General features: G+C 40.4%; 1 protein-coding gene across 3 annotated transcripts in view; it reads right to left on the bottom strand.

The window, feature by feature from the left end:
* The window catches only part of REV1 (REV1 DNA directed polymerase), a 57,689-nt gene extending 34,503 nt beyond the window's left edge, over positions 1–23,186 (bottom strand). For 2 of the 3 annotated variants that reach the window (XM_014251568.2, XM_005516533.3), the window contains exons 1-4: positions 22,934–23,186; positions 7,292–7,358; positions 6,392–6,524; positions 4,479–4,647 (exon numbers count right to left, since the gene is read on the bottom strand). In XM_014251568.2, coding sequence (XP_014107043.1) covers positions 4,479–4,647; positions 6,392–6,524; positions 7,292–7,348 — 359 coding nt within the window. In that variant the 5' untranslated portion in view covers positions 7,349–7,358; positions 22,934–23,186. Of the gene's footprint in view, positions 1–4,478; positions 4,648–6,391; positions 6,525–7,291; positions 7,359–18,986; positions 19,066–22,933 lie in introns of all 3 variants that reach the window. The other variant, XM_088051724.1, reaches the window with a different exon arrangement.
* Between the last annotated feature and the right edge of the window lie 4,598 nt (positions 23,187–27,784).

The following is a 27,784-nucleotide window of genomic DNA, read 5'->3' as shown; positions in this document are numbered from 1 at the left end:
GCAAAACAGCCCAAAAATACAGCAATTAAATACTGTTTGATACATGAATATATATCATAAAAGAACATAATTTGCATTAAACATTGCTAAACAGAGTTAAAAATACACCTGAGAGAGTTCCAAAGTCTTCCTGTACACAAAGTAGTAATGCAGCAACTGAGTTTTTACAATGCCTGATTTGACTGTTTCTCAAAAGACTGTGTGAATGTAGGTGCAGAAACACCTTGTTATTGTTTCAGAGTAATTGCTACAATTTCAGGATGATTAAAGAAACCCACATTTATTTAAGAATTTGTTCATGACATCAAGGTTTTAGCTACTGGAGTAGCTGCATTACTAGATCAACAAACAGGTTTTTTTTTCCAAACGGCATTAAGATGCAGCAATAGGAATCCTAGTTTAGATGCATCGTTCAACATCTTTACCTATGTCACCTTCCCTGTGTCACAGAATTCATAATCACTAAAAAAAGTTAGGTTGGAAAGGACCTCTGGAGATCTCTAGTCCTAACACTGATCCAAGCTTATCTTTAAAGTTGTATCAGGTTTCCCAGGACTAAAAGACCACCCAAATTTTGAGTAACTCCAAAGGCAGAAGTTCCATAATCTCTCTAGGCACCTGTTGCACTGCTCACTCTCTTTTAACTGTGAAAAATCTTTTTCTTATAGTTGAACCTTCCTTTACTGCAACTTGTGACTAATGCCTCGTCGTCTTGCTGTACATCTTGAAGAAAAATCTGGCTGCACATCCTCTGTAACCTCCACACAGGTAATGAAAGACAACAATCAGACCCCATCCTAGTCTTCTCTCCAAGTAGAACAGAACCAGTTCCTCAGTCTCTTGCTATGCATCACATGCTCATACTAGCATGGTACTCCTTTGAAATGAACACTGCAACTGTCAGTACTAAAAATCCCAAAATCTGACACACAGGTCTAGATTTAACTTCAGAAGTGTTGAACAAATTGGAAGAATAACTTTCTTTGATCTAGACTGTGGTTTTGGAAATAAAACAAGTATGCTGTTAGCCTTTATCTCTACAAGGGCACAACTGCTCCTTCATGGTTATCTTTTAGGATAAGATTTGAGGGTCCTGGTGGATTACAAGGGTGTGTCTCAGCCCTGCCTGGTTGCACAGAACTAATTCTGTCTTATGTTCAGGACTCTGCATTTTGCTTTGTTGAATTTCATCAAGTTTCTGCCATCCCATTCCTACGGTCTGCTGATGCTCTCCAAAGGGCAGCCCTGCTCTCCAGTATATCAACTGCTGCCTTTTAAATCATCCACAAACTTGCTGAAGCTACTTTCCACTGTATCACCAATGTCCATGTTGTTAGTGAAGACACTGAACTGTATCTGCCCTATTATGAACCCTTCAGAAATGCCCCATGTGGCTATTTGCTAGTTTGAACTGCTGATCACCATGGTGACCAAGCAAGTTGGGCCAGCACCTGCATCCCTAGGCCAGCAGCCCACTATCTAATTCATATCTCCGCAATTTGTCTTCAAAAATGCAATGGGACTGTGTCAAAAGTGCTACTGTAGTCATAGCAAATATCTACTCCTCTCTTCTGCATTTGAAATCCTCATCAGAAAACTAGGTGTCATATCAGAATATTTTTTAGAAGTTATTTTGAACAATTTTCTTCATATTTGTCTTAGACTAACACAGTTCTTTAGGGAAAATATTCAAATATATCAAAATAAGGAATCCACAAATACTGGTACCTCATGTTAGTTATCCTCAGTCTCTGAAAAATGATTATAAATGTCAAAGAATGTTAAAAGAATATTCAAATTTGAAAGCCAAGCTCTCAGATCACCTGAATTTGGCTTTCACTACACAACAACCTTTCCACACTACAAAATGCTGTGGTTTATTTTTCAAATAAAGGAATATTGACTTAGGAAGGAGGCTTGCCTGCAATCCTCTTCATCTCTTGCAAATGCAGAGAGGTACACAATAAGGGACATGCAGAAAGAATGATTCTGTCACTACAGCAACCACACTATTACTCTGCAACACTAGATTTTGCAGCTACTGTTACATGAGATCTCTGTGGGATGCTAATTAAACCAAAATTCTAGCACTACTTCCATTAACAACAGGTTTATAAGAGTCTGACTTTAGACCATAGTTCAGAATATGCTCTTAATGAAGCAATAAAGTTCTACATATGCCTTCCTATCCTTGTGCAAGTAACTGCAGAATCTTATAGTTTCCATGGTACGTTCCAAATTATGAACATTTTTGGTGTTTTACCTTAATGTCCTTTAGGTGGCTCTCGAAAAAAATTAAATTAAATTAAATAATAGCCATTATAATGGTGCTATGTTACATTCATTAATCTTTGGAAAGCAGACAGATGCTATAGTGATAAGCACCAATAAAAGAAAGGAATTAATTATTTATTTCATTACCAGCAAAGAATTCAAGTCACATGCAATGAGTAAGGAACAAGAGACAAAAAATCAAGTCACTATTAGCAGTCTGCAACCTGAACTCAATCTTTTCTGTGCAGACAATGGGCAGGTGCCATAGTGAAAAAAGATGGCATGTGAACATATAATTAAGGACTAAATCATAATATATGCACATAAGAAACAAATCAAAGCTTCTTCATTTTGCAACCTTGGGTGACAAGATCAAAGATCTATCAACACTATTTTACCAGTAGTTTTTGACAGCAACATTTTAGGGTAGATTCTTAGCCAAACTGAAAAAATTGCAAACCCATCATATTGCCTACAAGAGAACTGCAGAGGGGCTTTTTACAAGGCATCTAGTGGCACAACAAAGGAGAATAGCTTGAAGCTGACAGAGGGTAGGTTTTGATCAGGTATTAGAAAGAAAGTCTTTACTGTGAGGATGGTGAGGCTCTGGAACAGATTGCTCAGAGAAGCTGTGGGTGCCCCATCCCTGAATAGATGAGGTTTTGAGCAACCTCATCCAAGGTCAAGTGGAAGGTGACCTAGTCCATGGCAAGGAGGTTGGAACTAGATGATCTTTAGGGTCCCTTCCGACTTGATGAAACTGGAAACTCTACATCTACTACACTGATTTTAACCAACTGATGTACTAAGAACATAATTTGGTATTCCATATACAGAGGAATATTTAATCACTGAGTACCCTTTAATATTGTTAAGAAGGGGGAAAAAAGAGAGGTGGTTGTGAAATCAGCTTCTATTCTAGATTCTGATATGAACCCTGTTCTGTTGAGACAGTGAATTCCCCCATTTCCTTGTGTTCAAACTCATGTATCTGTCTATTCTTGGTTCTTCTTATTCTGACTTATTCTACAGTATAACCTTCCAGAACCAGGATGCAGAACCTGAACACAAGACACCAGAATAAAAAAAATTAAGAGATTTCACATATTAGGTTCTACCAAGTCTCTACTGAACATATATAAATTGGTCTTTCCAACCTGGTCAAAATCATAGCAAGCTCTAATGACACCAATAAAAACCAGTAACATCTTCCAAACAAAACCACACCTGCCATCAGTTTTCCAAGTCCTTAAAGACAGGGGTGAGGGCGTAAAATGGTTGGAAAAAAAACCCCAACTACTTGAAGTCTCTTTCAAACTGAGTAACTTAAAATGTCTAACTAAAGTTTAAAAATTGACCATAATACAAAGGACTAAAAATCAGCAAACTGCAAATAAGATTTCACACATACATTGTAGAACAGTTCCTTGCCTGTTGCTGGTGATCTAGGAAAGAGGCTACTTAAGAATGGCATAACACTGGCAGAATAATTTCTAGAACATATTCCTGTCTATTCTATTTCCTGTGGGTTCCTCAGATGAAAGAAGTGAGATGCAAACCACATTAATTGCTCTGAGCTTGGCTACTGTCTTTATCAACAACAACTTCAGTGACTGCTATATATTCCAGTGCATGGAGAAACCTAAGAACATAAATTCTATGTAAATAAAATGTGGCCTTCTTTTTTTCTTTAGTTTTTATTATTTACTTACAAAGTCAGAAAACAATAAATGTTTGGATGGATTAGTTCCAATTTTATGAGAATACTTTTCAATTGGCATCCTTCTTTATATACAGATAATATGAAATTTATGCAATACACAAGAGATTTAAAACAATCACATAGTAGTTCTTTAACATCCTGAGATCAAATCTGGTCAACTGGTTAGATACTAATGGAAAAAACACAATAATGTTCAGTTTCAGTCAAGTAATATGCTTGAGAATTTCTGAATGTTCTTGCTGAAGCTTCTTAAGGAACAATCCCTAAAAAGCAAATCTTCAATGATGACACTGGTATCTCTATATATAGTATATATATAGTATAGTGGTTTTTCTACTCAGCTGTTCTACAAATTATTTATTTTAAGCTAAACCACAATCTCAAAATGCAATCTTTAATTTTTTTTTTTCTCCCCAGATTTTTCTGGCTTTTTTTTTTCCCCAAAAGGGGACATCTCCAAATGCAGTAGACCTAAACTTACCTTTCCACAATCCACTCTGGGCGAACTACTTTTTCTCCTTTCAATTCTTTTATTTTGGCATTTGGAAGATTGGTGGCAATAATGTGAGTTGTTTTTGATCTGGAATAGTATACATGGTATTGGCCTCCATGTAACATCATTAGCCGTCTTAATTCATCAGCTGAGGGATCTACAAAAATTAAAACCAGAAATATTCCTGTTCAGTGTCAGCAGATACAGTGAGAAAAATAACTTTAATTGATAAATATGCCATGGTCAGAAAGAGTGCAAACCGTAGTTTTACTCCGGGAAAAAACTTAAAAGCTCTTCAAAGAAGAAATCAGAAGAACATTTTGCAGGAAACGCAGAAAACTGTGTTTTTGAAAACACTAATTCAAAATGCAAACATTCTACTTGCTATAGAGAAGCTTCCCACAATATGTATGGCAGAAGGCAGGAAAAAATACTCAAGCAGATGTAATGTTAAAGTATATAAAAAAATGCTTTACATCAATATAATACAAAATTAGATTTCTTTTCACCAGAGTTCAGAAGTATTGTTTATACCCAGAAGCAACAGAAAATAATTAATCTCAAAAGGATTTAGCAACAGCACAGAACTCCTACTGTGTAATTTGTGACGTACTGAAGCAGTTAACTCACTCCTTCCTTACCAGGTTATTCTTGAGTTGTTATAGGGAACAAAGAATACCTTAAAAACTAACAACCCTTCTGATCTCCTCAATCGTTTTAAAAAGATTATGTATTTTGCAAGCAGAGGTGGGAAAAAATAAGAAAAATGTTAGCTTTGGAAAATGTTTACAGTAGTGTCACACAGGCACCAGAAGATTTAGGTCAACACAGTGTCTGAATAGTGAATCTAGCACAAGATATTAAAAAAATAAAAAAATAAATTGAACAATACAACAACAAGGAAAATTTTTTTAAAGGATATAGTTACAACTCCTTTCTGTCAGCTCTCAAAATACGTCTAACACTTCATTATTCCTGTAACTTTTAACTAAAAACGTCGCACACTTTCTCCAAGTGTTACCTTTCCTACTCCAGCCTTTTAGACAACCATCTTCTAGAGCTCTTTTTAGGGACTAGCCGCTTGAAGAATACAAAAATGCTGGATTTTCACTAAAGAAACTGCCTGCATTAAACAAGTAGTCCAGATGTATTAATAGTTTAACATATCCACCTTAACCTTTTTCAATCTATTTGAGCCCTGTGCTTAAACCAGCACTAATCTATCTCACTGAAGCTCTATGCATCAGTTACATAATAATCACAACATTCCTGGCAGAGATCCCTGAAAAAGGCTTCTGGGGAGTTTCCAAAAGGTTATTAAGCTGCTTTACAGAAGTAAGGAGAAGGATGAACATAAGTATGGTAGATTAAAAACCTTACTCCAGCTAACATGCACTATCAGTCCATCACAGATGGTCCCTACAATATATAAATGTCTTACCTCTTCTCTTGTTCCTCCTTCCACTACCAGTAGGTTCTGTCTTACACATTATGCTACTCTCAGCAAGTAAACTTTGATATATTCTCCCAAATGTAAATTTAAGGCATACAATCTAACCATTACTAATTTGAAAAATTAAAAATTTAGTAAGTGTAGGAGGATGAAGGAAGTTAAAAGACTTCCTTTCAAAAAATAAGACCGCAGAAACATGGAAAGATCGACTCCTATTTCTACAAGTTATGTAAATGATATAGTAAAGCAATATTTATATTCAAAATGTAAATCTGATTTTTTTTATTGAAAACCTTAATCATGAAAAACAACAGAATATACAAAACATATACAGTAATTGTCATGTATTTACTTAGCTGCAAATTCATGTGTTTTACAGTTACCTCTACTCAGGATGTTAAATGTGAGAACAACATAATACAGATCCTTAAAAAAAATAAAGGTTCACCTGTTAAGCCATTGACGTAAATGGCGACTCCGCTAAAGATACTTGATGAATTTCCATCCCTCTGTTGTTGTATGGCTGATTCTGACCGGAACTGATCCTCCAATTTCTTAACTTTTGCTGACATGTACCCACCCTAGTTTTTAAATTAAAACAAAACACAATTTATGATGCCAGTCTTATTTCCTAATGTTTACAAACAGAAACCGGTCAATTCTAAGACTGGAAAGGTAAGCAACATTCCTTCAAACTGAATTTGGCTGACACACGAAAGACATTCTTTTTTCAAATGAAAAATAGCAAATGCTCTACCATAAACTTGTATCTACAAGATAACTGCATCTTGTTACCAACATGGTAGGATTTATTTCATACTCCCTAATCTTTTCCTTATAGGAAAATACTCTATATATATAAAAATTCTTATAGAATAAAAAGAAAGAAGAAGAAAAAAAAATGGGATGCAAATTTGGGTGCTAATTTGGTGGCTCATTGCCTAGCAAAACAATCTGGTTCCATGTATTTTCAGTTCTTAAATATACACAAGACAGTAATATTCTAAACATTTATGTAAATTAGGTACCTCAGTTATTGTTTGTCCAAATACAGAATGTGGTGGAGACAACCATGAATAGTTTTCAAATTACTTAGTTTATTTTTTAAATGGTGATTTAAAGCAATTCAAGGGTCTGCACTTATTAATAATGAAATTTAGTGATTATTGTCAACACAGACCGCAAAACCTGGTGATTAAAAACTTTCAAACTTAATTATGTGTTTTCAAGTAAAGCAAAAGGGTTTAGTATATAGCATCCTTTTAGCATGTATAACAAAACTGTTACCCCTTTTTAACCACAGTGCCATTTACCTCTTTAAAAAAAAGCCACTAGGTTTTGAACATACCCATATTCCCCAACCATCGCCATCGGCAGCTCGTTTCCGCCATCCACCCCGCCTCATACTGAAGCTTCTGCAGAAGAACAACAATGCTTGATCAATTAAATGTTCAGCACTATCATCAGTGGCATTTCAATGACAGCATGTACAACAGGCCATTTACAAATTATCACAAAGATTAATTTTTTCCAATCAACTTCACTGAAGTATTTGAGTTTCACAGCCAATCTAGAAATGCAAAATCCTAAGAACCTGATTCCTCAGTTTTGTAGTAATGCATACTGTGGTTCCTGCTACATATCAAAACCCACACATGCATGTTTTGCTTTATTCACCCTGAACATAAAAAACTCCTTACGAAGTTCACTGTCCATTACAATTTATTAAATTCATTCTGTTCATCATACATCTCTCCTATTAAAAAAAGGAATAATAAAAGGTTCTTAAATACAGCTGCTAACATCCAGGCAAAACATTGTCCTGGTCATGAACAGTCTTTTATTTCCTATTTGATACCATAGACATTGTGTGATGCAGGCAACCACCTCCTGGTATTAAAGACTGGATTAATTTCACCAATGGATTTACAGCTGATTATAAAACATCCAAGCACTCGTTGCTGTAATGCAATACATTGCATCAAAGCAAAAGACCAAAGGTTATCTTATGGTCAAAGAAAAGCCAGCTATTTAAGTGACCTAGTATGATCTATAGTTAGGTTTGTGACATGATTCTTTGGGGCTTTTTGTTTGCATTGCTTAATAAATAAATAAAAATATAAACAAACCCAACCAGCCAAATTGCAGTTTTCCTTTATGCAAGACACTTATCCCTGGACCATGAACTGCACTCAGCCATGTCCCCAGATGAGCTATTAGTTGGCTAGAACAAACTCCTGGATAGAAAAAGCTATGCTTGGACTGCGGCCAACTGTTCACTGCACCCAAGTGATTCATATTTACTATGGCTGTGGTAACACTGATTTTAGAATATTGATTAATGATGTAGTAAGATCATGAGGTCACTGCCTGCTTTTACATCTCTCACTTTCCAATCAAAATAGTTCTCTAAATAAAAAGACAAAATAGTCTTTCAGGTCTATCAGCTCTTAGAGGATGAGTCCTCTATTTCATTAAATATTTAATTTATATTCCTTTATCCTCCCTAAAAACCATGCAAAACTGCAGTAAATACACAGAAGGAAGTCAAGCGGGTTTTTTTTCCATCCTTGCCTGCTTTTGAGTCTCTAGACTATCCACAGCATTGTCCAGTAACAAGAGCACAGAAGCCTCACATAGTCTCCATCTTACCAAAAAGCACATGCAGTTACGGATGGAGATGACAACACATTCTGATAATTTTCCTACCCAGGCCCTCTACTACACTGTTTTGGAGGCTGCCTCATCTATTGTATTAACATTCCACTTATGAACCTAGCTGAAAGTGAGTTCTAGCTATTGTCTCTTAATTCCCTTTTGTCCTAGAGGACCAAGCAGGCATACTCTGATATCCCATTAAACCACCTTGGATTGCAGGCAGGTTTGACTGCAAAATAAGACACAGCTGCAACAGAAGTTTTCTTAAGTACTGTCATTTTCATGGACTACTGCAAATATGCCAAATTAGGGAACCATAGAATTATAGTCAAAGCAGGTAGCAGATATTTTGAAAAAGTAAGCATCTGGTTTATATTTCAGGATCTCCACAAACACAGAAAGATCATAATGCACTTGGTTCTATGCTAGCAGTTGCTTATAACTTGATATACAACTGACATACACGTTGTTGTATGTGCAATTACGAAGATCAATCACACGTCAAGGAGATAAGCTCTATACCAACATACAAGACAAAGCAACCCCTTCTCATATTGCTGTATTGTCCCTCTAAATTTCTTATCCAGAGTCCTATTTCCAAGACATCAGGCCTTCTGAAATTAATTTTTAGTGGTTTGTATTGCATGTAATAGATACCACAGAACTCTTAAAGAGCACTGAGGAAAAAGAGAGATGAGCTAGATGACCACATAAGATACAAAATGGACTTTTTTCCTGCAGAGGACAGTACATAGTGAAAACGACTTCATGATTTCTTTCATATGGAAAATTTGTATTTTTTCATCAGCTGAAATGAATTATAATTTACATTTATCACTTCTGTCTAAGACATTCTTGGAAAGACAGAAAAGTGTAAGATCGTGAAAAAAGGAAAACAATTAATGAAAAAAATGTCATCTTGTTTTTTTAGATAATACAGATACCAGTGTATGAGCTTGTAAAAGACACCAGGATTTTAACTAATGATTACTCTTTCTGCCTCCTAATAAAGGATGACAAAGTCTTAAGAGGTGACTACAAAAGTGCAAGAGGCTCTCTCTTCATAAGAAGCCACATGGAGAGCACAAGAGGCAACAGATACAAGCTGCATCAGGAAGTTTCATCTTGATGTAAGAAAAATATTTTTTAGAGTGAGAACAATCAATGACTGGAAGGCAGAGATCTGGCAGAGTCCTCATCTCTGGAAATTTTCATGTTGCAATTGGACAGGGTGCCAGATAACCTCAACCAGACTTCCCTACCCATGAAAGGTTGGACTAGATACTCTTTTGAGGTCACTTCCCTTCTGGGCTGTTCTATGATTATAAGACTATCAAATAGAAAACCTCATACAAATATAAACTCTTGCTCTGAAAAAAAAAGAAGACCGTACAAAAGACATACTCTAAATCACCACAACTCTAATCACTGAGAAGACAGGATTTGATACATCTTAACTCTGACCCCTATACAACAACCTCCTGCTTAAACTAAAATACCTAATGGCTGATAATCTGAAGAACTGCTTTCATAGGAGTGAGCTTTTCTGAAACCTTGAAACACATTTCATTTTTATTCAGGATACTGGAAGGTGAGGAAGAAAGATCTCTAGTCTGCAAGTAAAGCCAGTTAAAATCAGAATCATGGTTATGTTATGTTAAACTAGGCATGGTTATGTGCCTAGATTAAAATTAGAAATCAAATAAAACTACTTAGCTCAAGGTGCTATAAACATCATGTATCAACTGCTCAGAAGTTGTCTTCCTAGAGCCTGCAAACCTAGAGAAACTAGGCTGTAATGCCCACTTAAAACATCTGATAGTGATTTACCATTTCCTTAGCAGATGCAATTTTTGACTCAGCCCACTTAAGCCAGACCACTTAAATTCTAAACACACAGGTTAGGAACATGATACTTCAGTGATTACTAGATGCCTCTGGCTCAAGTCATCAGGGTCACGGATTATTCTCTTAATGCTGATATGAAAACCTGGGAGACTAGTTTCTCCCTTTATAGTTCCAAGAACTGAGTGATGAACCAAAGTTTCTGGACTATAGAGTCTCCCTGCTAAAGACTTGTCCTTACAGTGTAAATTTTTCCTTGAAAATGAAGGTAACCTCTTACAGCTGCCTTGCTGAAACCTAAGGAATGAAATGAGCATGAGAAATGTCTTGCACATGGTGTTTTAAACCAGAGGAAAAGTGAAGCAAGTTTTAAAACATGCTCACTGATTCATGAAATAAGAAATATAACGATGGTATGATGCTCCCTCTATAGGAATCATGATGAAGGCATGAGTAAGGGAAACAGTAAAGAACCCGTGAAGGTGGGAAGTAGATGAAGTGTGGGTGGGTAGAAATCAAGTCAGGGGACTTCAAATAGCCATCACAAACAACCCAATTTCAGAAAAGAGTTAATCTTTCTTGTAGTTCTTTCTTACGGTACCTAACTTGTTTCAGAACAGTTTTCTCTGTTTGCACAAATTCAGACTCAGCAAACCACCAGATTATTGGTTATTTCTAGACCCTGAAGGACAAAGGTCTAAAGTGACCCCCTGCCCAGACAAAAGCTTTTTAAATAAAATTCAAATGTTCATATTCTAAACCTGTGAACATAGTGAAATCTTCTGCAATTAAAAAAAAAGAACCTCAACTAACTCTGAAACTCCACAAAGGCCTGTAAAGCTATAAACAGTACTCCTAGGAACACATTCCTGTTTTTCAGTGCAAGAGAAATAACTTTTCAAGCAAAAAAGGTAAAGTTAAAAACTCCAGTGGTCAAAATTAGCATAATTTGGCTCTCTATCTCCTTCTAAATCACATATAAAAGGCAAAATCTTATCATTCTGCAAAACAGGGTTAGCTAAAATTCAAATTTCTATTGGATAATATTGAAGTTAAAGACAGAGTTTTGATGCTTTGTACATCACTAGTGGCTCAGAAATAGTCAACACAGCCAAAGATATGTAACATCCCTTTGCACCCTGCTTCACAGGCCTAGCATTATACTTCCCAATCCACAATTGCTTAATCTTGTTACTAAAGACTGTTTTAATCAAAGCCCACAGATCAGGTAATGGAATGAAATGTTAAGTCTACATTCTATAAATTCTATAAACATGTCTGTGTGCATACAAGAATTACAGAGCAAGAAACATAGATCTGAATGTTGATGCTAGTATCTGTTTTAGTCTCATCTGTAGTACACATTAAAGAAAGTTACTTCTTTAAAATATTTTAAATTCAGGGTGGTGTGATTGTAAGACAATGACACTTCTTCATCCTGGGCAGTTGGAATAATATAGATAAGGGACCAACCCAGACCAAAACCACAGGTATCATGGGGAAAAATGGTTGGGAGCACAGAATGCAGATCGCAATGACTCTGTAAGAAGTGAACATGGATCATCATGAGCTTTTTAATTCCAGTGCAGTCCTAGTCCCTGCTTCTGTCATATGTTTCAGCAGTCTCTTTGCCAAGCATATATACAGTGCAGAGGTATTTTTGCTACCTCTTCAAGTAGCCAACTCGAATCTGGCAGAATATAAACATTATGGATCTTCCCTACAAGAAAGCATATGAACTATTTCCAAAGACAGAATGAGGCTGCACTGTGACTCAACAAATAACCCTGCCAAAGTTGCGTCTAAATACATCACACAAGTAATGTTCTATCCAGATAATCCAATTTTAGGTAACTGAATATAACATACTGTAACAGTTCTTCTGACCAGTAACAGTGTACTTCTGACCAGAGTAGACATGCTGTCATTGTCCTCTAATGCAAAAGAACTTGATTTATTTAACATATTGACATGCCACAAGCCTATATAGAAGGCATAACTCCAGCGGAAATACGGGTGTCACTGCTAATGAGTATCAGAATCTTCTCCTTGAACTGTAGATTGAATCCATCCCAGCTCAGCAGGGCTTAGAAGCTTTTTCCAACAAGAGGGTATTTTGTGGCTTGTTTGAGTTTCATGCCTCTACATTCCAGCTCCCACATCAAACTCACCACTCTGCCTGGCACTAGTCTTCAAGCTCTCTGAGCAAAGAACTATCTTACGTGTTTATACATTTCTAAGTGCAAAGAGAGTCCTATTCTTGGCTGAGTCTTCTGGAAAAGAACTGCTGCTACAGGGTAGCAAACTGTTTTCTACCACATATTGAAAAGTCCAGAATCCAGAAGAAAGAATTTACACAAAAAAAGGCAAAAGCTTTTTTAAAGATACTGTATGCTTAAACGCCTGTGATTTCAGACAATTCAGGGTTAGCACTACTATTCCATATTAAAATTACTAATTAGTATATTGCAAAGCAACTGAATTTTATTCTAGGTGGTAAATAAAGTCTCAGGGTGAAGTTTCATAAGATGTTTGAGTTAACTTGTTGGCTGATTGCTACCAAAAGGGATGGTTCTGCTCTTCAGCCTCTGCTGGCCTAACAGGCTTTATTCCTTTTTCCCAACCTCTAGTACTTCCAAGTACAACAACACTTCCAAGCTCACATGACCCCTATGTTCACACCGGTGCTATATATAAATCAGCTCACTAAATCAATAGAAAACTGACAAAATTTTATGGCTTAGCTTTCCACAAGTTTAGCAAAACAAAGTGACTTACAAAAGCATCAGATAAAGCCAAAGCAGACAGGCAAAAAAAGAGGAATGGATGGGATTTAAAAATTATCTTAGAAATTTCTAGAAACCAACTTTTGGGTCATGACTAGAACTAATGGCAGTGTAAATGCAGATACAGAGTTCCAATGACCTAGCTACTCTGTAGTGCTGCTAATGTTTTTTCCCCCACAATTACCTTTTTAGAATCCCTACCTTGCCTTTTCCATAGGGTAAGGGCTTTAAAAAAAAGTTACAATCAAACAGCTCCACATCTTATGCCACCTGTCCCCATAGGATAAGTACTCCTGACTACAGGCACCTGATGTTACAGGGTAAACCATCAAGTTCTGTTTTGCAGTTCAATCTTTAATGATATTTTAAATCAAGAGAAATTAAACTAGATGAAGGATGCTTGAAACAATAGCAATCCCCAAAAACACCCAACACCACCTTCATGTCTTGTGAATAAAGATAAGAGTGTAAATTAGGAAAGAACAAACTTAAAAATTTTGGGCAATTTAAATGTTAGAAAAAAACAGTATGAGAAATTTAGAAATACCTTTTGTGTAAAATATGAGCATCCATGTCATTTGCTAGAAAGGCAAAATACCATACAACTCACATAAAACATGGAAAACCCCTCAGGTCCTTCAGAATCAACTCCTTATAAGCAGATAACTATTCTAAAACTATTTTCTGTCCATGCTTTCATTTGAGCTTGACAGCAAAGAAATGATACTCTGAGAACTTCTAGTTCAATCAGTTCCCCAGAAAGAGAACTCTTTACTAAAGTAATCCAGTTTCCAAAGTGACTATTTTTGCTACTCAAAATGGTCCTTATTTCAGATCAGTTTAGTTTACAATCATTTACACACAAGTAACAACAAAGAAATACAGATTTCTTTTGCTGGCTAAATATCACAATAACACAAAAAGCAGTTATACAGCAGTTAACTGTTTATACCAGAGCTGTATAAGACAAAAGTTTTTTTGTTTTCACAACTAATTTGAGAGTCTGGAACAGACAATTGTTTTAATTGTCATGACTTGAGGATGCATGAGCATGAGGTCCAGAAACCAGGATCACTGTACAATCCATACCAGCTTTGGACAATCTGTTTTCGATATATCATTTTTGCTTTTATACATGGCATTTGAGATGGTTAATTCTTCAAAAAATAGGAAGACAGATTTAACTTGAAACCAACTGTCAATTCCCCTCTAGGAATAACACTCTGTGCAATCCATTTAGAGCTTGTCACAAGTAGTGGTTTAACTTGGTTTTTTCTTCCACTTACAGAAAACTGGCCTTCAGTTTCAACATTTCTGTGTTTTTTGGTAAAGTCATGACCTCCCCAGCTCATTCAGAGTTCTTCAGTGATAAGTAGCCTTTCTTCACAACTGTTCATTGCTATATGTAACCAGGTAGCTCAATTCACTTTTTAGTTCAATCATCACTTCTTTCACACAAGGGTTCTTAGTGCCACAATGCAATGACAACTTTCAGCAAACTTCATCAACTAGCTTCACCATTTCTTTTCTGTGCTTAAAATTCTTCTGGGGCTTCAACCCCAAGAGGACTTGGCACATTCATAATCTTTATGCCAGCTTCTAAGTGCCTAGAATCCAGAATAAAAATCACTAAGTAAAATCAGAATAAGAAGCATAGTTTGTGAAATCAGGATTCTAAATAGCAACATAGTGAAGGGATTGTAAATCACCAAAAGGAAATGCTCTCTTGGACTTGAGTATCCAAAACAATAACAAGGTGAGTTTATGAGATGCACAGTCTTCCTTCAATCCCCTCTGATTAGCTATCTATAGTATTTGAGAAGTGAGAATTATGTCTCTTTTTTCTTTGAAAATGAAGACTGGAATGTTAGTTTTCTACCTAATAAATCAACCTAACTTGTTTAGAAGGTTTTTGGTTTGTGCACTCAGTATGACAAGTCCCACAACTCCTGTCTTCCCCAAGCAGCCTATGCTAAGGCATAGGTCAAGAAGTCAGTAGGTAGCTTAAGTAAACTCATGCTCCCCACTCCCAAATAATGAGAAGAGTTACTGCTGCTAAATGATTTAGGACTTTGCAAGACTTTCCAGGCACAACTGAAACATCTGTGTAAAGCTAAAGAAAAATTTAACAAGGGAGAAAAAGTGGGTAAGTGGAGGTATAATTATTCAAAAATAACTGTAAAATTTTTATGAGGTGATCAAAGCCAGGAATCTGTGGATGCTCTGAATTTATTAGCATTAAATTCAGAGGAATTGTGCTTGTGAAAACCTTACATACACACACTACTTTCAGCTTCCCCAGGCTTCAGCCTAGGAGATGGGTAAAATTGTTCAGAAGAGCCTACATCTTTTGAGTGAATTTAGGTATTTGACTATACACATGTGCATGGATATCTGTATGTATGTACACACACAACAAACTGATCTTTGTTGCTGACCAATGCGAGTGCTCACTACTCAGACTGACCACTTTGGCACAGAAACAAACCCCTGCACTGGGCCAGTGCTATAACCAGTGTAATGAGAGGGTACATGTGGTTTCACAGAATTCACAGAATAACTAGGTTGGAAGAGACCTTCAAGATCATTGAGTCCAACCCATGCCCAACACCTCAACTAGATCATGGCACCATGTCCATAATCATAAGTGCCATGTCCAGTCTTTTTTTAAACAGGGATGGTGACTCCACCACCTCCCTGGGCAGATCATTCCAGTACTTCATCACTCTTTCCATGAAAAACTTTTTCCTAATATCCAACCTGTATTTCCCTTGATGCAGCTTGAGACTGTGTCCTCTGGTTCTGTCAGCTGTTACCTGGTGAAAGAGACCAACCCCACCTAACTACAACCACCTCTCAGGGTGTTGTACAGAGTGATAAGGTCACCCCTGAGTCTCCTTTTCTCCAGCCTAAACAACCCCAGCTCCCTCAGCCATTCCTCACAGGGCTTGTGTTCCAAGCCCCTCACCAGCCTCGTTGCCTCCTCTGGACATGCTCCAGTGTCTCAACGTCCTTCCCAAACTGAGGGGCCCAGAACTGGACACAGCACTCCAGGTGTGGCCTCACCAGTGCCAAGTACAGGGGAAGAATGACCACCCTGCTCCTGCTGGCCACACCATTCCTGATCCAGGCCAGGATGCCGTTGGTCTTCTTGGCCACCAGGGCACAGGGCTGGCTCATGTCCAGCCAGCTGTCACCAGCACTCCCAGGTGCGTTTCTGCCTGGGCACTTTCCAGCCACACCATCCCTGGCCTGTGACACTGCACGGGGTTATTGTGGCCAAAATACAAGACCCAGCATCTGGACTTGTTAAACTTCATCCCATTGGACTCTGCCCATCCATCCAACTGTTCCAGGTCTCTCTCCAGAGCCCTCCTACCTTCCAACAGATCGACACACGCTCCCAGCTTAGTGTCATCTGCAAATTTACTAATGAAGAACTCAATACCCTCACCCACACCATCAATAAAGATATTGAACAGAACTGGCCCCAGCACAGACCCCTGAGAAACATGACTGGTGACTTGCCCCCAGCTGGATGCAGCACCACTCACCACCACTCCCTGGACCCGGCCATCCAGCCAGATCTTAATCCAGCACAGAGTGCTCCTGTCTGAGCCATGGGCTGCAGCTTTTCCAGGAGGATGCTGTGGGAGACAGTGTCAAATGCCTTGCTGAAGTCCAAATAGACAACATCCACAGCCTTTCCTACATCCAAGGATGCTTTAACAAGGCCAAGCACAAGGTGCTGCACCTGAGTGGGCACAACCCCCAGAATCAATACAGGCTGTGGAAGGAGCAGATTGAGACCAGCCCTGCAGGACTTGGGGATGTTGGTGGGTGAGAGGCTGGACACGACCCAGCAATGCACACTCACAACCCAGAAAGACAATCATACCCTGGGCTGCATCAAAAGCAGTGTGGCCAGCAGGGTAAGGGAGGGGATTCTGCCCCTCTACTCGGCTCTGGTGAGACTCCACCAGGACTGCTGCATCACCTCTGGGGTCACCAGCACAGGAAGGACACAGGCCTGTTGGAACAGGTCCAGATGAGAGGTACCAAGGTGATCAGAGGGATGGAGCACCTCTGCTATGAGGAGAGGCTGAGAGAATTTGGATTATTCAGCCTGGAGAAGAGAAGGCTTCAGGGTGACCTCATTGTGGCCTTCCAGCATGTAAAGGGAGAATACAAGAAAAAGGGAGAGAGACTATTTACAAGAGCACGTAGGGACAGAACAAGAGGGAATGGCTTCAAACTGAGAGCAGAAAGAAATTATGAAGAAATTCCCTCCTGTGAGGGTTGTCAGACACTGGAAGAAGTGTCTTTCCCACAGAAGCTGTGGATTCCCCATCCCTGGATGTCTTCAAGACCATGCTGGATGGAGCTCTAAGCAACCTGGCCTAGTGGAAGGTGTCCCTGCCCATGACAGGGAAGCTGGAACTTGAAGGTGAACTTTAAGGTTCTTTGCAACCCTGACTATTCCATGATGATTCTATGATGACTTTGGGGTTTTTTTAGGAGACATGGCCAAGGCAGTTGTACTTTATGGTCAACCCAATATTATCACTGAGAAAGTGCTGATCCTCCCAGGCTTTTCAGGGAAAATGAGAGAGAAGGTATCCACTCTGCAAACTGTAGATTATGTCAGATAATAATATATAATAATAATAAAAATATAATATTATATAATATATAGTAATATATAATAATAATGAGGACTCTTTACTCACATATGGACAGCAAAACTCTAAGAACTCAACAACTTTACCAGCAAAAGCATTGATAACTACAAATTCAGTACTGAAATAGGTAGATTTTCTGTTCATAGCAGCTTTTGAATGACATTACTTAATTTCAACTGACATTGCATAGTCAAGTTCCCAAATGTTTTTCTGACATTGCCTTTGAAACTCTCAAAACTGCAAAATCTTTTTTGAAGTAAAATCTTCACAGCATAAGGCTTCTATGCTTAGCCTTGAAGTTTCAAGTTTCTACTCAAGTTTTTTACACCTTTCTTTAGTCCATGGATATTACTTTATTTCATCAACTCAGACCAACAAGACTAGGAAGAATCAGATGAAACTAGCAAGTGGAGAGATCAAAAGAAATGGAAATATTTTTTCATCTATAGCCTATTTTATTTCAAGATTATCTGACACTGGATACCAAGGATGCTAACAGTCCACATCCATTGAATAGATAAATGGAATAAAAACATATTCTATTTTTTTAAGGCAACAAACGACAGAAGCTCAGAACACAAAAGAAAAGTATTTTGGTGTGTTTGTTTATTATTAACTAAACAAACTTCTGATCTGACCCAACATATTATCAAGTTTCCTCTTAGGTTCAGAAAGGAAGAGCACAGTGTTTCTGTATTTTTCAGAAAAAATACAGTTCTAAGATCTTGGGACAAAACAAAAATGCTCCAATTTTTCAAGATCCTTTAATCTAAACTCAAATCTGAATTGTATACTTGGCCTGTTCTGGTTCTATGTCTATGCTGACATAAAACCAGCAATGTTACACTGCTGCTTAGTGGAGACAGATCAATACAAAATGGCTACAGAGCAAAAATGGCCTATCCCAAGCAAATGTTTCAATTGTAAAACTTGGACTAAAAATCAATATAGAAGTTACAGGAAGGAGGAACACTTAAAACTTCAAATCAGAGAGAAATTATAGTAAAAAGTCATTACAACCTTACCTCTCCCCTACTACTCATTTATTAAGAGGATTCTTGGAACTACTTACCAAATAACACAATTACAGCATGAAAATCAAGGAATTGTGATCACAAAGGCAGTATCAGAGTCAAGTGCTCTAATACTTCCTGAAAACAACAAGCAGATTCAGAAATCAGGAACAGTATCCTTTCAATATAGATCACTATTTTAGTTCTTTACTTCAACAGAGAGTTGCATTCAATTTCATAGAATGGTAAAATACACTCACACTACTTGGGAAACTGTACTAATCATTTATCTTACATGCCATGGGGTCAAGGGCTTTCCTGCTTCTAAGAATTAATAGCAATTCCATTACTTCCTTTACAAAGCAACAGCTCCCAGGTTTCCAAAATTACCTAAGTGGAGTACAACCACTTTGTTTGTTTGTTCAAGATGCTAATTCATCATGTCCTGAACAAACACCTGATCTGGGTCAGCTCAAAGAGGTGAAGTCATGAACATGGTGGACAGAACTTTGTTTTACTTTGGATATTCACTGACAACTGACAAAACATACTATCAACAGTGCCCAGGATACTGCCAAAATACACAAAATGTCTCACCCTGCCAGAAGACTGCCAGTCTCTATGTTTATATGGAAAAACCTTAGAGCAGTTCTTCACCCTACTCTGTGCATCTTCTGCATCGCTTTCTTGCTTTAGCATTCAAACCAATCCAAATTTTGCAATGCAAATTTGCAAAAATGACTCTGCAAGCAACCTGAGAAGTGCCTTCTCTTAAGAGAAACCACCTTTCTCTTTTCCAGGGTTATTTACTTTCATAAATCGAGACACTGAAGATTTGTGCATTAATTGAAGAAAACCAAATAAGGTTACAACCAAGAACTCCATTACACTGGGACTTCGGTAAAGTACTTATGGATAGCTGGGAATGGAAAACAAAACCAACAGAAACGTTAACCACAGCATGACTAAGCTTTACTTCTGCAAGTAACTGAATTTCAAGTCACCAGCTTGAGCACTACCAAATAGGTAGAATACCAACTGGGAAACCTGAAACTTTCAGATAGGAAAGGAGTTGCTTTACCCAAAAGCTAACACTAAAATGCAGGGACCACAGTCTACCTACGCATTTAAAGCAAGGAATATGGAATATGCAATCCTTGCTATGGGTATACCAAACTAAAAGTATCTCCTAGGGGAATTTCATGGTCATGGATTCCTTAGTTACAATAGCAGCAGTCCTTAAGTTGATTTTGAAATAAAAGCCATGGGAATGGAAGTTATCATTACAGCCCAGAATTCAGGGCTGTTCTCCACACTTACCTCTCTTCTGCTGAACACTGAGAAAGAAGCCTTTCCTAATTCTGATTTCTATCTTATGAGCACCAGACATTCCATGTGAAATACAGAGTCAGGGATCAGAGACACAGCAGGCCCTCTTCCCTGAAAACATTTTGTGTGTCCAGTTAAAATGCTGTCTGGTTTCCACAAGAGAGCAAAAAGTTGCTCTCAGGACAGAGCACTACAAATACCTATCTGTTAGACAAAGACACTCCCACAAGCATACTGTATGACACATGTCTAAGAATTCCTCGTTACTTTTTCCATCTACTTAAGATTTGCTCTCTTACTTCCAACTTTTTTTTTGTAACTCCATGGCCACTCTCATTTCTATCTGTTTCTAATTTTTTCCTCATATTGCTATGCTTAGGTAAACACATGGCACAATCACCAAATTAATCTGCATTGTATTCTTCAAGGGTTTTAACATTTGGATATTTAGCTCCCTTTTTATATATACACTACGCAAACCTCCTAAGAGCTGACAGAGATCTCAGTGATAATAATACACCCCTTTAATTAAAAGAGAAAAATGTTGAATTAAAAAAAAACAACATTCTCTATGAAATAAACAATAGCTAACAAATTAAACAGGGAAAGCACATGGCAGGGTCAGGAAGGTTATTTTTCTCTTGCTTGTCCTGGATTATTAAAAAAAAGTCTGTGTAATATTAATTTTTTTCTACCTATTCAAAACCAAATTTAATTCTTACTAATTAATAATATTTTTTTTTTAATTTATAAATCTCTCTAGCAAATGAAAGGGATAGTAGAAAGATTTAAAATTTTCCATAAAAATTTTCAAGTCATGTGGGTCAAAGGATCAGAAAACAACTAATGAAAATTGGCACTCTCCTACAACACACTATCACTGCACCAGAACAGACTGTACCAGAGTGTGTACACTCAGAAAGATGGACTGGTTGTAGGTTTGAAGGTCCCATTACTGAATAATGTACTGAAAAAACCACATTTTTTCTGTACATTATTTAGTAATTCAGTACACTATTTCTGTGTTCTACTGTATACAGAAAAAAATGTACAACCAATTTACAATGAGCCTTGAAATATAGTAATGAATTTTTCCTATTAGCACTTTGCTTTTAAAACAATCTTTCTTCAAGTAGTTAAACATCAATGAGTCACAAGGTAGGTGTCTGCACTGTGCCTCTACTAACACTGTCCTACCAGTGACCTCCAGTGTGACAGCTTGGGATTATTTACTAACAGGGATTTGGTACATTATCCAACAGAAGAAATGGACTGAATGAAAGACCAATATGGTAGGAATGGGTAATAACTACATGCTTGAGGCAAGATTGCAAGGAATTTGTCAGATTTGGATTTCTGTCTGATCTTGGATTTTATTTGTGGTAAATGTCATAAACCTTACTAAGACAGGACTATTCCAGAAACAAATTTTAGCTATAACTTCTTGCAACTAATGGTTATTAGGTAACTATTCAAACCAGTTTTATTTGAGCAACAATTGCATCTAAATGAACAAAGAATTCAGATCATAAAACTACAGTCCCTGGTTTTGCTTCTTTGGATTATGGTGTCAAATCTGAGTTAGTATCTGAATTTTAGATCAAGATGCATAACAAACATCATTTTTTCATTAAGACAATTATTAACACAAGCAGAGTACTCACAGCTCTGTCATTCTGAAGACTGCAATGTTAATTTTATAATATCAGAAATAATGGAACATTACAGCACACAACACACAGAGTTTCTACCAAAAAAACCTAATGTGTTGGTGATACTATGCTCCTCTTCCTTCTTAAGGTTAACATGCCATTACAGTGCACTTCCTATCACGGGCTTTTAGCTCAGTATCACAGGTCAAGTCAATGGTAACTGTATAACAAAAAGCATCAAAATCAGACGGGGAAGGGGTCAAGATGTGAACACATCTGTCCCTGTAGTGTTTGTAAGCACGGGCTTACTCATCAAGCACAAGTCGTCCCTCTTCCCTTCAGCACACCAGTTATACCCAGCACTATTGCTCAGCAAATACAACTTGAGACAAACACTACGGGAAACCGCAGACAAGATACACGCTGCTACAGCGCGGGGAGCGTTCCAGAGGGCTTCCCCTCTCCTCCCCCTCCAGCCCATTTCCCTGCAGTGACCCTTCAGCGCTGGCAGAAAGCCGTGGCACAGCCTCGCTCGCCCCGGCTCTGCCTGGGGGACCCGTGTTGTGTCTAGAGCGCAGGCCCCATGTGACAGGCACAGACAGACAGACAGACAGACGCACAGGTGCGGGGAGGGGCGGGTGACCCGGACACGCGCACACCTGGCGCGCACCCGCGGCGCCTGGCGGGCGCGCACGGGGCTCTGTCCCCGTGTCCCCCTCCGCCCTCCCGCTCGCGGGCAGCCGAGGCCCCCACGCGCCGGTTACATAACGCCGCGCGCCGGTCCCCTTTCCCTTCCCTTCCCCCCGTTCCCGCGCCGGGAAGAGATCGGGAAAGGCCCAGGCCGCGGGCCCAGGGAGGGGCTGTGAGGCAGGGCAGCGGCTGCGGGCCCCGCGTCTGCCTCCCGCTCCCCCTCCCTTCCTCCCTGCCTTCCTTCTCGCTGTCCCCGAGCCACCCCCCGCACGTCCCTCCCGCCATGGGGGCCGCTGCGCCGTGGGGGTGAAAGCGCCCGCTCCGCCACCGCTCACCTTCCGCCGCGTCCCACACACACATTCCCGGGGGCGCCGCTGCTGCCTCCTGCCCTGCCGGGCCGTGTGTGCGCGCGTGTGTGTGCGTGTTGTGTGTGTGTGTGTAGTGGGGGGCTTCACATCGCGGCTCCCCCTCCGGCACAGAAGGACGGACGCACGCAACCACCGCCTCCTGCCCGCCTTCTTCGTCCTCCTCCTTCTCCTCCTCCTCCTCCCCAGCGCCGGCCGCTCTCTCTCTCCTTCTCCCCGCACCTCGCTCGGTGTCCCCGGCACGGCCCCTCCTCCACCCCCCCACCCCCTTCCCTTCCCGCGAGCGCGTCACGGGAGAGTCTCGCGCCACCAACCCGCCGCCGCCGCGCGGTCAACAAACGGCGCGCGCCGGCCCGGGCAGGGCCCCTGGGCCGCGGCGCCCCCTAGCGGCACGCCCGCAGGGAGAAAAGCGCCTGGCGGCGACGGGGGCGCTCGCGCGGGGGGCACGTGACGGCGGGGCGGGGCGGGGCGCGGCGCGAGAGCTCGCGCGCCTTTCCAGGCGCGCGGGAGGGCCGCGGCGGGCGCTGGGCGGCGGCGCCCCCTGGCGGCCCGACGGGCATGCCGCAAGCACGGGCGGGCCGGGATTTGGTAGCGGGACGGGAGCGGAGGCCAGCACGGGGGGTCGCCGAGGCCAGCACAGCCCGGAGCTCCCGCGACCGGGGACCGCCCCGCGGACAGGAAGCGGGTGGGGAAGGCCCGAGTGGGGTTGTGGCGGTGCTTGCCCCCCGCTGCGTCCACCTTCCGACCGGGGACCCGGGAGCGGCATCACCGCCCAGCCCTATCCCTGATCAGGCTGGGTCCTCGTGGATGAGTTGGAGCTGAGTCAGGTTCAGGCTTGTCACCCTCACTCTAGAAGGGGTTTCTTCCACAGAAGAAGGGCCTGCTTGTTCCTCTCGCGTTCTGGATACAGGAATAACACCCACTGGCTCCTCCCATGTGATTCTGCATTTTTATTTGCAGAGTCACAGAATGCTTTATGTTGGCAAAGGCTTCCAGGATTGTCAAGTCCAACCTTTAGCCGGTTACCACCTTGCCAACTAAACCATAGCACTATGTGCCGCATCCAGTTATTTCTTGAACACCTTCAGGGATGGTGACTGCACCACCTCCCTGGGCAGCCCATTGCAATATTTAACAACTCTTTCCAAGAAGTACTTCCCCCTGATATCCAGCCTGGACTACCCTGACACAGCTTGTCCTGTCGGTAGTTTCTGGGGAGAAGAGGGTGAACCCCCACCTGGCAACAACCTCCTTTCAGTACACTGGGGATACTCTGAAGTGTATCCATAGGGAGGCTGAGAAGAAAGGAAGGCCAATTGTGGGGGAGAACAGGGTATGCGGAGATTCTTGTATAGGAAAGCAGTTATAGGAATGTAGGGGAAATATGGCAGAAATACTTAGAAACACCAGTATTATTAATTGTGCTACTTTATGTAATTTACATAAAAATTACTATTGACTTATTCTAATTCTGTTATATGCAATTTGTTATATAAATAGCAAATAGCCCCAGTCCTACAACTGTGTCCACATAAACAGATCTGCTAGGAGTCCCCACTGATACTAGGCAAAACTCCAATTTGGTTATAACCACACCAGTCAGATGGACTCAGACCCACATGGATTTAATTCCAGAGATGAAGTTGTCTGTCACTGTAATACAAGGGATTGTGTAGAATCTTCTTTTCTCCATCTGCATTGCCCCAGTTGTTCTGTGAAAAATGTTATGATTTCAAATACTTTTTTTTCCTCTACTTTGCGTGATAACATCAAAAACTTAATGAATGTCGAGCATTTCACCTGGACCTAGTCACATACTGCTCAAGATATCCTCATGGGATTAGGAAAACTCGAGTTCAGGTCTGTGAATCCCAGCTGAGCAACAGCTATTTTAGCCACAGTGGTTGCTGCATTTTACTTTGAGAAATATTTATAGCACAACTCTTAGCACCTTCATGAGAAACACCTAAATATTTGACTTTCGCTCGGTATTTTAATGAAACTCATCTTCACAATGTGGGTGTTTCCTGCCAGAGGGAAGCACAAACTAGAGTTTTGACCAGCTTTAAGTCAAATTTTAGAGACATTGTGGCTGGCTGCTTTCAGTCTAATTTTTATTAGCAATTATATTACCTGGGAAAAAAAAAAAGTTCTCAAAAATATTGTTTAGAAAATATGTTATCTAGAATATCTCCATTTCACTGGGCCAGAATTTTCCAGTTTTGCCAAGAAATGACCCTACCAATCCCAGTCCTTGTCAGACTGGAATAAACTAACTGTTAAAAGTATTGCATGACTGGATATGTGCATTATTTTTTTCTTACAGAGCTATTTCTCTAGGGGGCAGTTGTGGAGCAGAAAGGCAGAAAGACAAGTGGAATAGGGATTAATTTAAGTTAGCAAGAGCAGGTTTTAAATGGTTAGTCAATGATTGTATTTTATTTTTAAACAGAAACTGACATATAAGCAAATTATAAGAGGATCCAATAATTATTTAGAGAGGGATGTGAGGACAGCTATTTTGTTTTGTGAAATATAGCTGGGGTAAGAGTTACTAGTGAAAAAAACTGAAATAGCCATTCTATACTTTCAGCAAAGGATACAGTTAATTAAAACAGGCCAACATTAGTTTGGGAAGAAACAGAAAATTGAATTAATGTTAAAAAGAGGATAAAAATAGGAAAGTCTAGGAAAATGGCCAAAAAATAACAGTAGTAAGTTATCTTCTGTCTTTTAATGCCCCCACACTGTAACTCATCTTCACCAGTGAGCTCCTGAACTGACAGAGAAACAGGTTATAGTAGCTAGATTGGGAACCAGGTTTATTGCTTAGTGATTGGTAAATATTTACAGGGTGAAGCCTGGTTCAAGCCTGCTGACTTCAGCAAAAGCACTCTTGCTGTCTTCATTGAATTTGGAAACAAATCCGAGGATGGGAAGAGAGGCACTAGGTGTCCAGTGGGACTGAGGTTTTAGCTGGGGCATCTCAATGAGGTGTTATTGTTGAGCAGCTGTTACCTATAAATCTCACTTTCTGAGTTAAAATCTGCTCCAGCTTACAATAAGTATGTCTGATGTAATTTCAGTAACTTCAGCACAAAGGCATTTCCAGGTGAAACTCAAGAGGCTCAGGGTCATGCTACTTGCAGCCTAATACAGGAGGTGTGACCACACAGTGGCTATGGCTGCTATGGCCCCTGAAGGCTTCTGTCGTAACATCTCTGGGTCTCATACTGTCAGAAAGAGCACGTAAAGCCACCGACAGAAGATCCCTCCCCATGCTGATTTTTCTGTATATTCCTTTTAGTCTCACGTGTTTCCCAGGGCAATGTTGGGCTGTCAACTACACACCAACACAAGGGCCAACAGAGCACCAATCTTCTGGTATTCCACAGAGGAAGAAGAAAACCTGGGCTATGCCATTGCTTGCTCTTTTGCTGGTCTGCAGATAGTTGTGTTTAAAGAGCAGAGCACTTCCAATCACTAGACTCTACCAGAGCCAAGCTGATGGTACAGTAGAAAGTATCTTTGCCACCTTCATCTATTTCCAGAGAGGGTCCATAAGGTGAAACTGACGACCAGCTGCTGCTTTCCGCTTTACCATGGTAGTCACCAGCCTGCAGATGCTGTAACCAGCAGTTGTGACAGACAAATAACCAATTGAGAATAACTGCAGTGGACTTTTTCCTTGTCATACGGTAGAAAGGTCCTTACTTCTCACTCTGTAATTCTCCTGGTTCAGGAGCTCTTGGAAGGATCACCTGTGTCAAATTCACTCTGGGTGGGTTCAACTCAGGTTCAGTTCTCCTCAGCAGCAAATTCAGAGGTGATATTTACTCAGACAGTATAGGGATGAGAATAGGGGACACTGAATTAATCTCCGTCTCTGGACCCTTTCACACCAACAGGTTCAGCCTTGTAATTAATTCGGGTGTTTGTCTCCGCCCAAGCCACAGAAGGCTGTTTCACTACAGATGTGTCTTATCCCCAGCACACCCAGCACGGCTGCCCGCAGGTGGCTCGGGCTGTGGCCGTCAGTGTACTGCTGTTCTCCGCGCAAGCACGGCTTACCCCCGCACCCCCTGCGGCAGCCGGCAGCCACCAGGGATGGGCAGGCCGGGGGCAGCCCCGGGCTGGGGATGGCAGCGGGCAGCCGTGTCCCGGGGGCAGCGGGAGGGACACGGCGGCTCCCCGGGAGGAACACGGCAGCTCCCCGGAGCTCCCGGCGAGGCGGTGCTGCATTGCGGGCTCTGCCCGCCCTGCCCGCGGGGCCGCCCTCCGGAGAGCCCCGCCGCCTGCCGCCGTCCCGAGCCGCCGCAGAGACAGAGGCAGGGGAACCGCGCTCGGCTGTGGTTTCGCACGTCTCTCGCAGGGCCGAGGTAATTATGAATGACAGAGACACATTTCACAACTCCTGCAATGCTGTAGTAACACGACCTGCTGTAGTAATGCCCTAAATATTGACATGTAAAAGCTGCAGTAGTTTCCTGACCGAGCACTATTGTTTCTTGGTAACCAGTGAAAATGCTGTTGTAAAATCTCATCTGCAGCGTTTGTTTGTAGCATTAATATATTACATATCACTGCCTACACCTACTTTTTAATCATGATGCCTATTTTTGTTAGCTCCTAAACCACAATGCAGTCAGATATTTTGAAGCGGAATATATATATTTAATCACAATTATGATTAATTAGTTCTACTAAGCAGAGCTGCTCTCTCTTTCAAGAGTGAAAGAACCTAAGGAAGATTTCTAGCCAGCTATAGAAATCCCTGTTCCTCTGGTATGATTTTCAAACATCACAGAAAAAAAACCCAAA

This window comes from Pseudopodoces humilis, chromosome 2 (genome assembly GCF_049639895.1).
Source record: "Pseudopodoces humilis isolate 2021_Gansu_Grassland_sample_001 chromosome 2, ASM4963989v1, whole genome shotgun sequence".
In the NCBI taxonomy this organism is placed as follows: domain Eukaryota; kingdom Metazoa; phylum Chordata; class Aves; order Passeriformes; family Paridae; genus Pseudopodoces; species Pseudopodoces humilis.
This window is presented reverse-complemented; position numbering and strand designations above follow the sequence as displayed.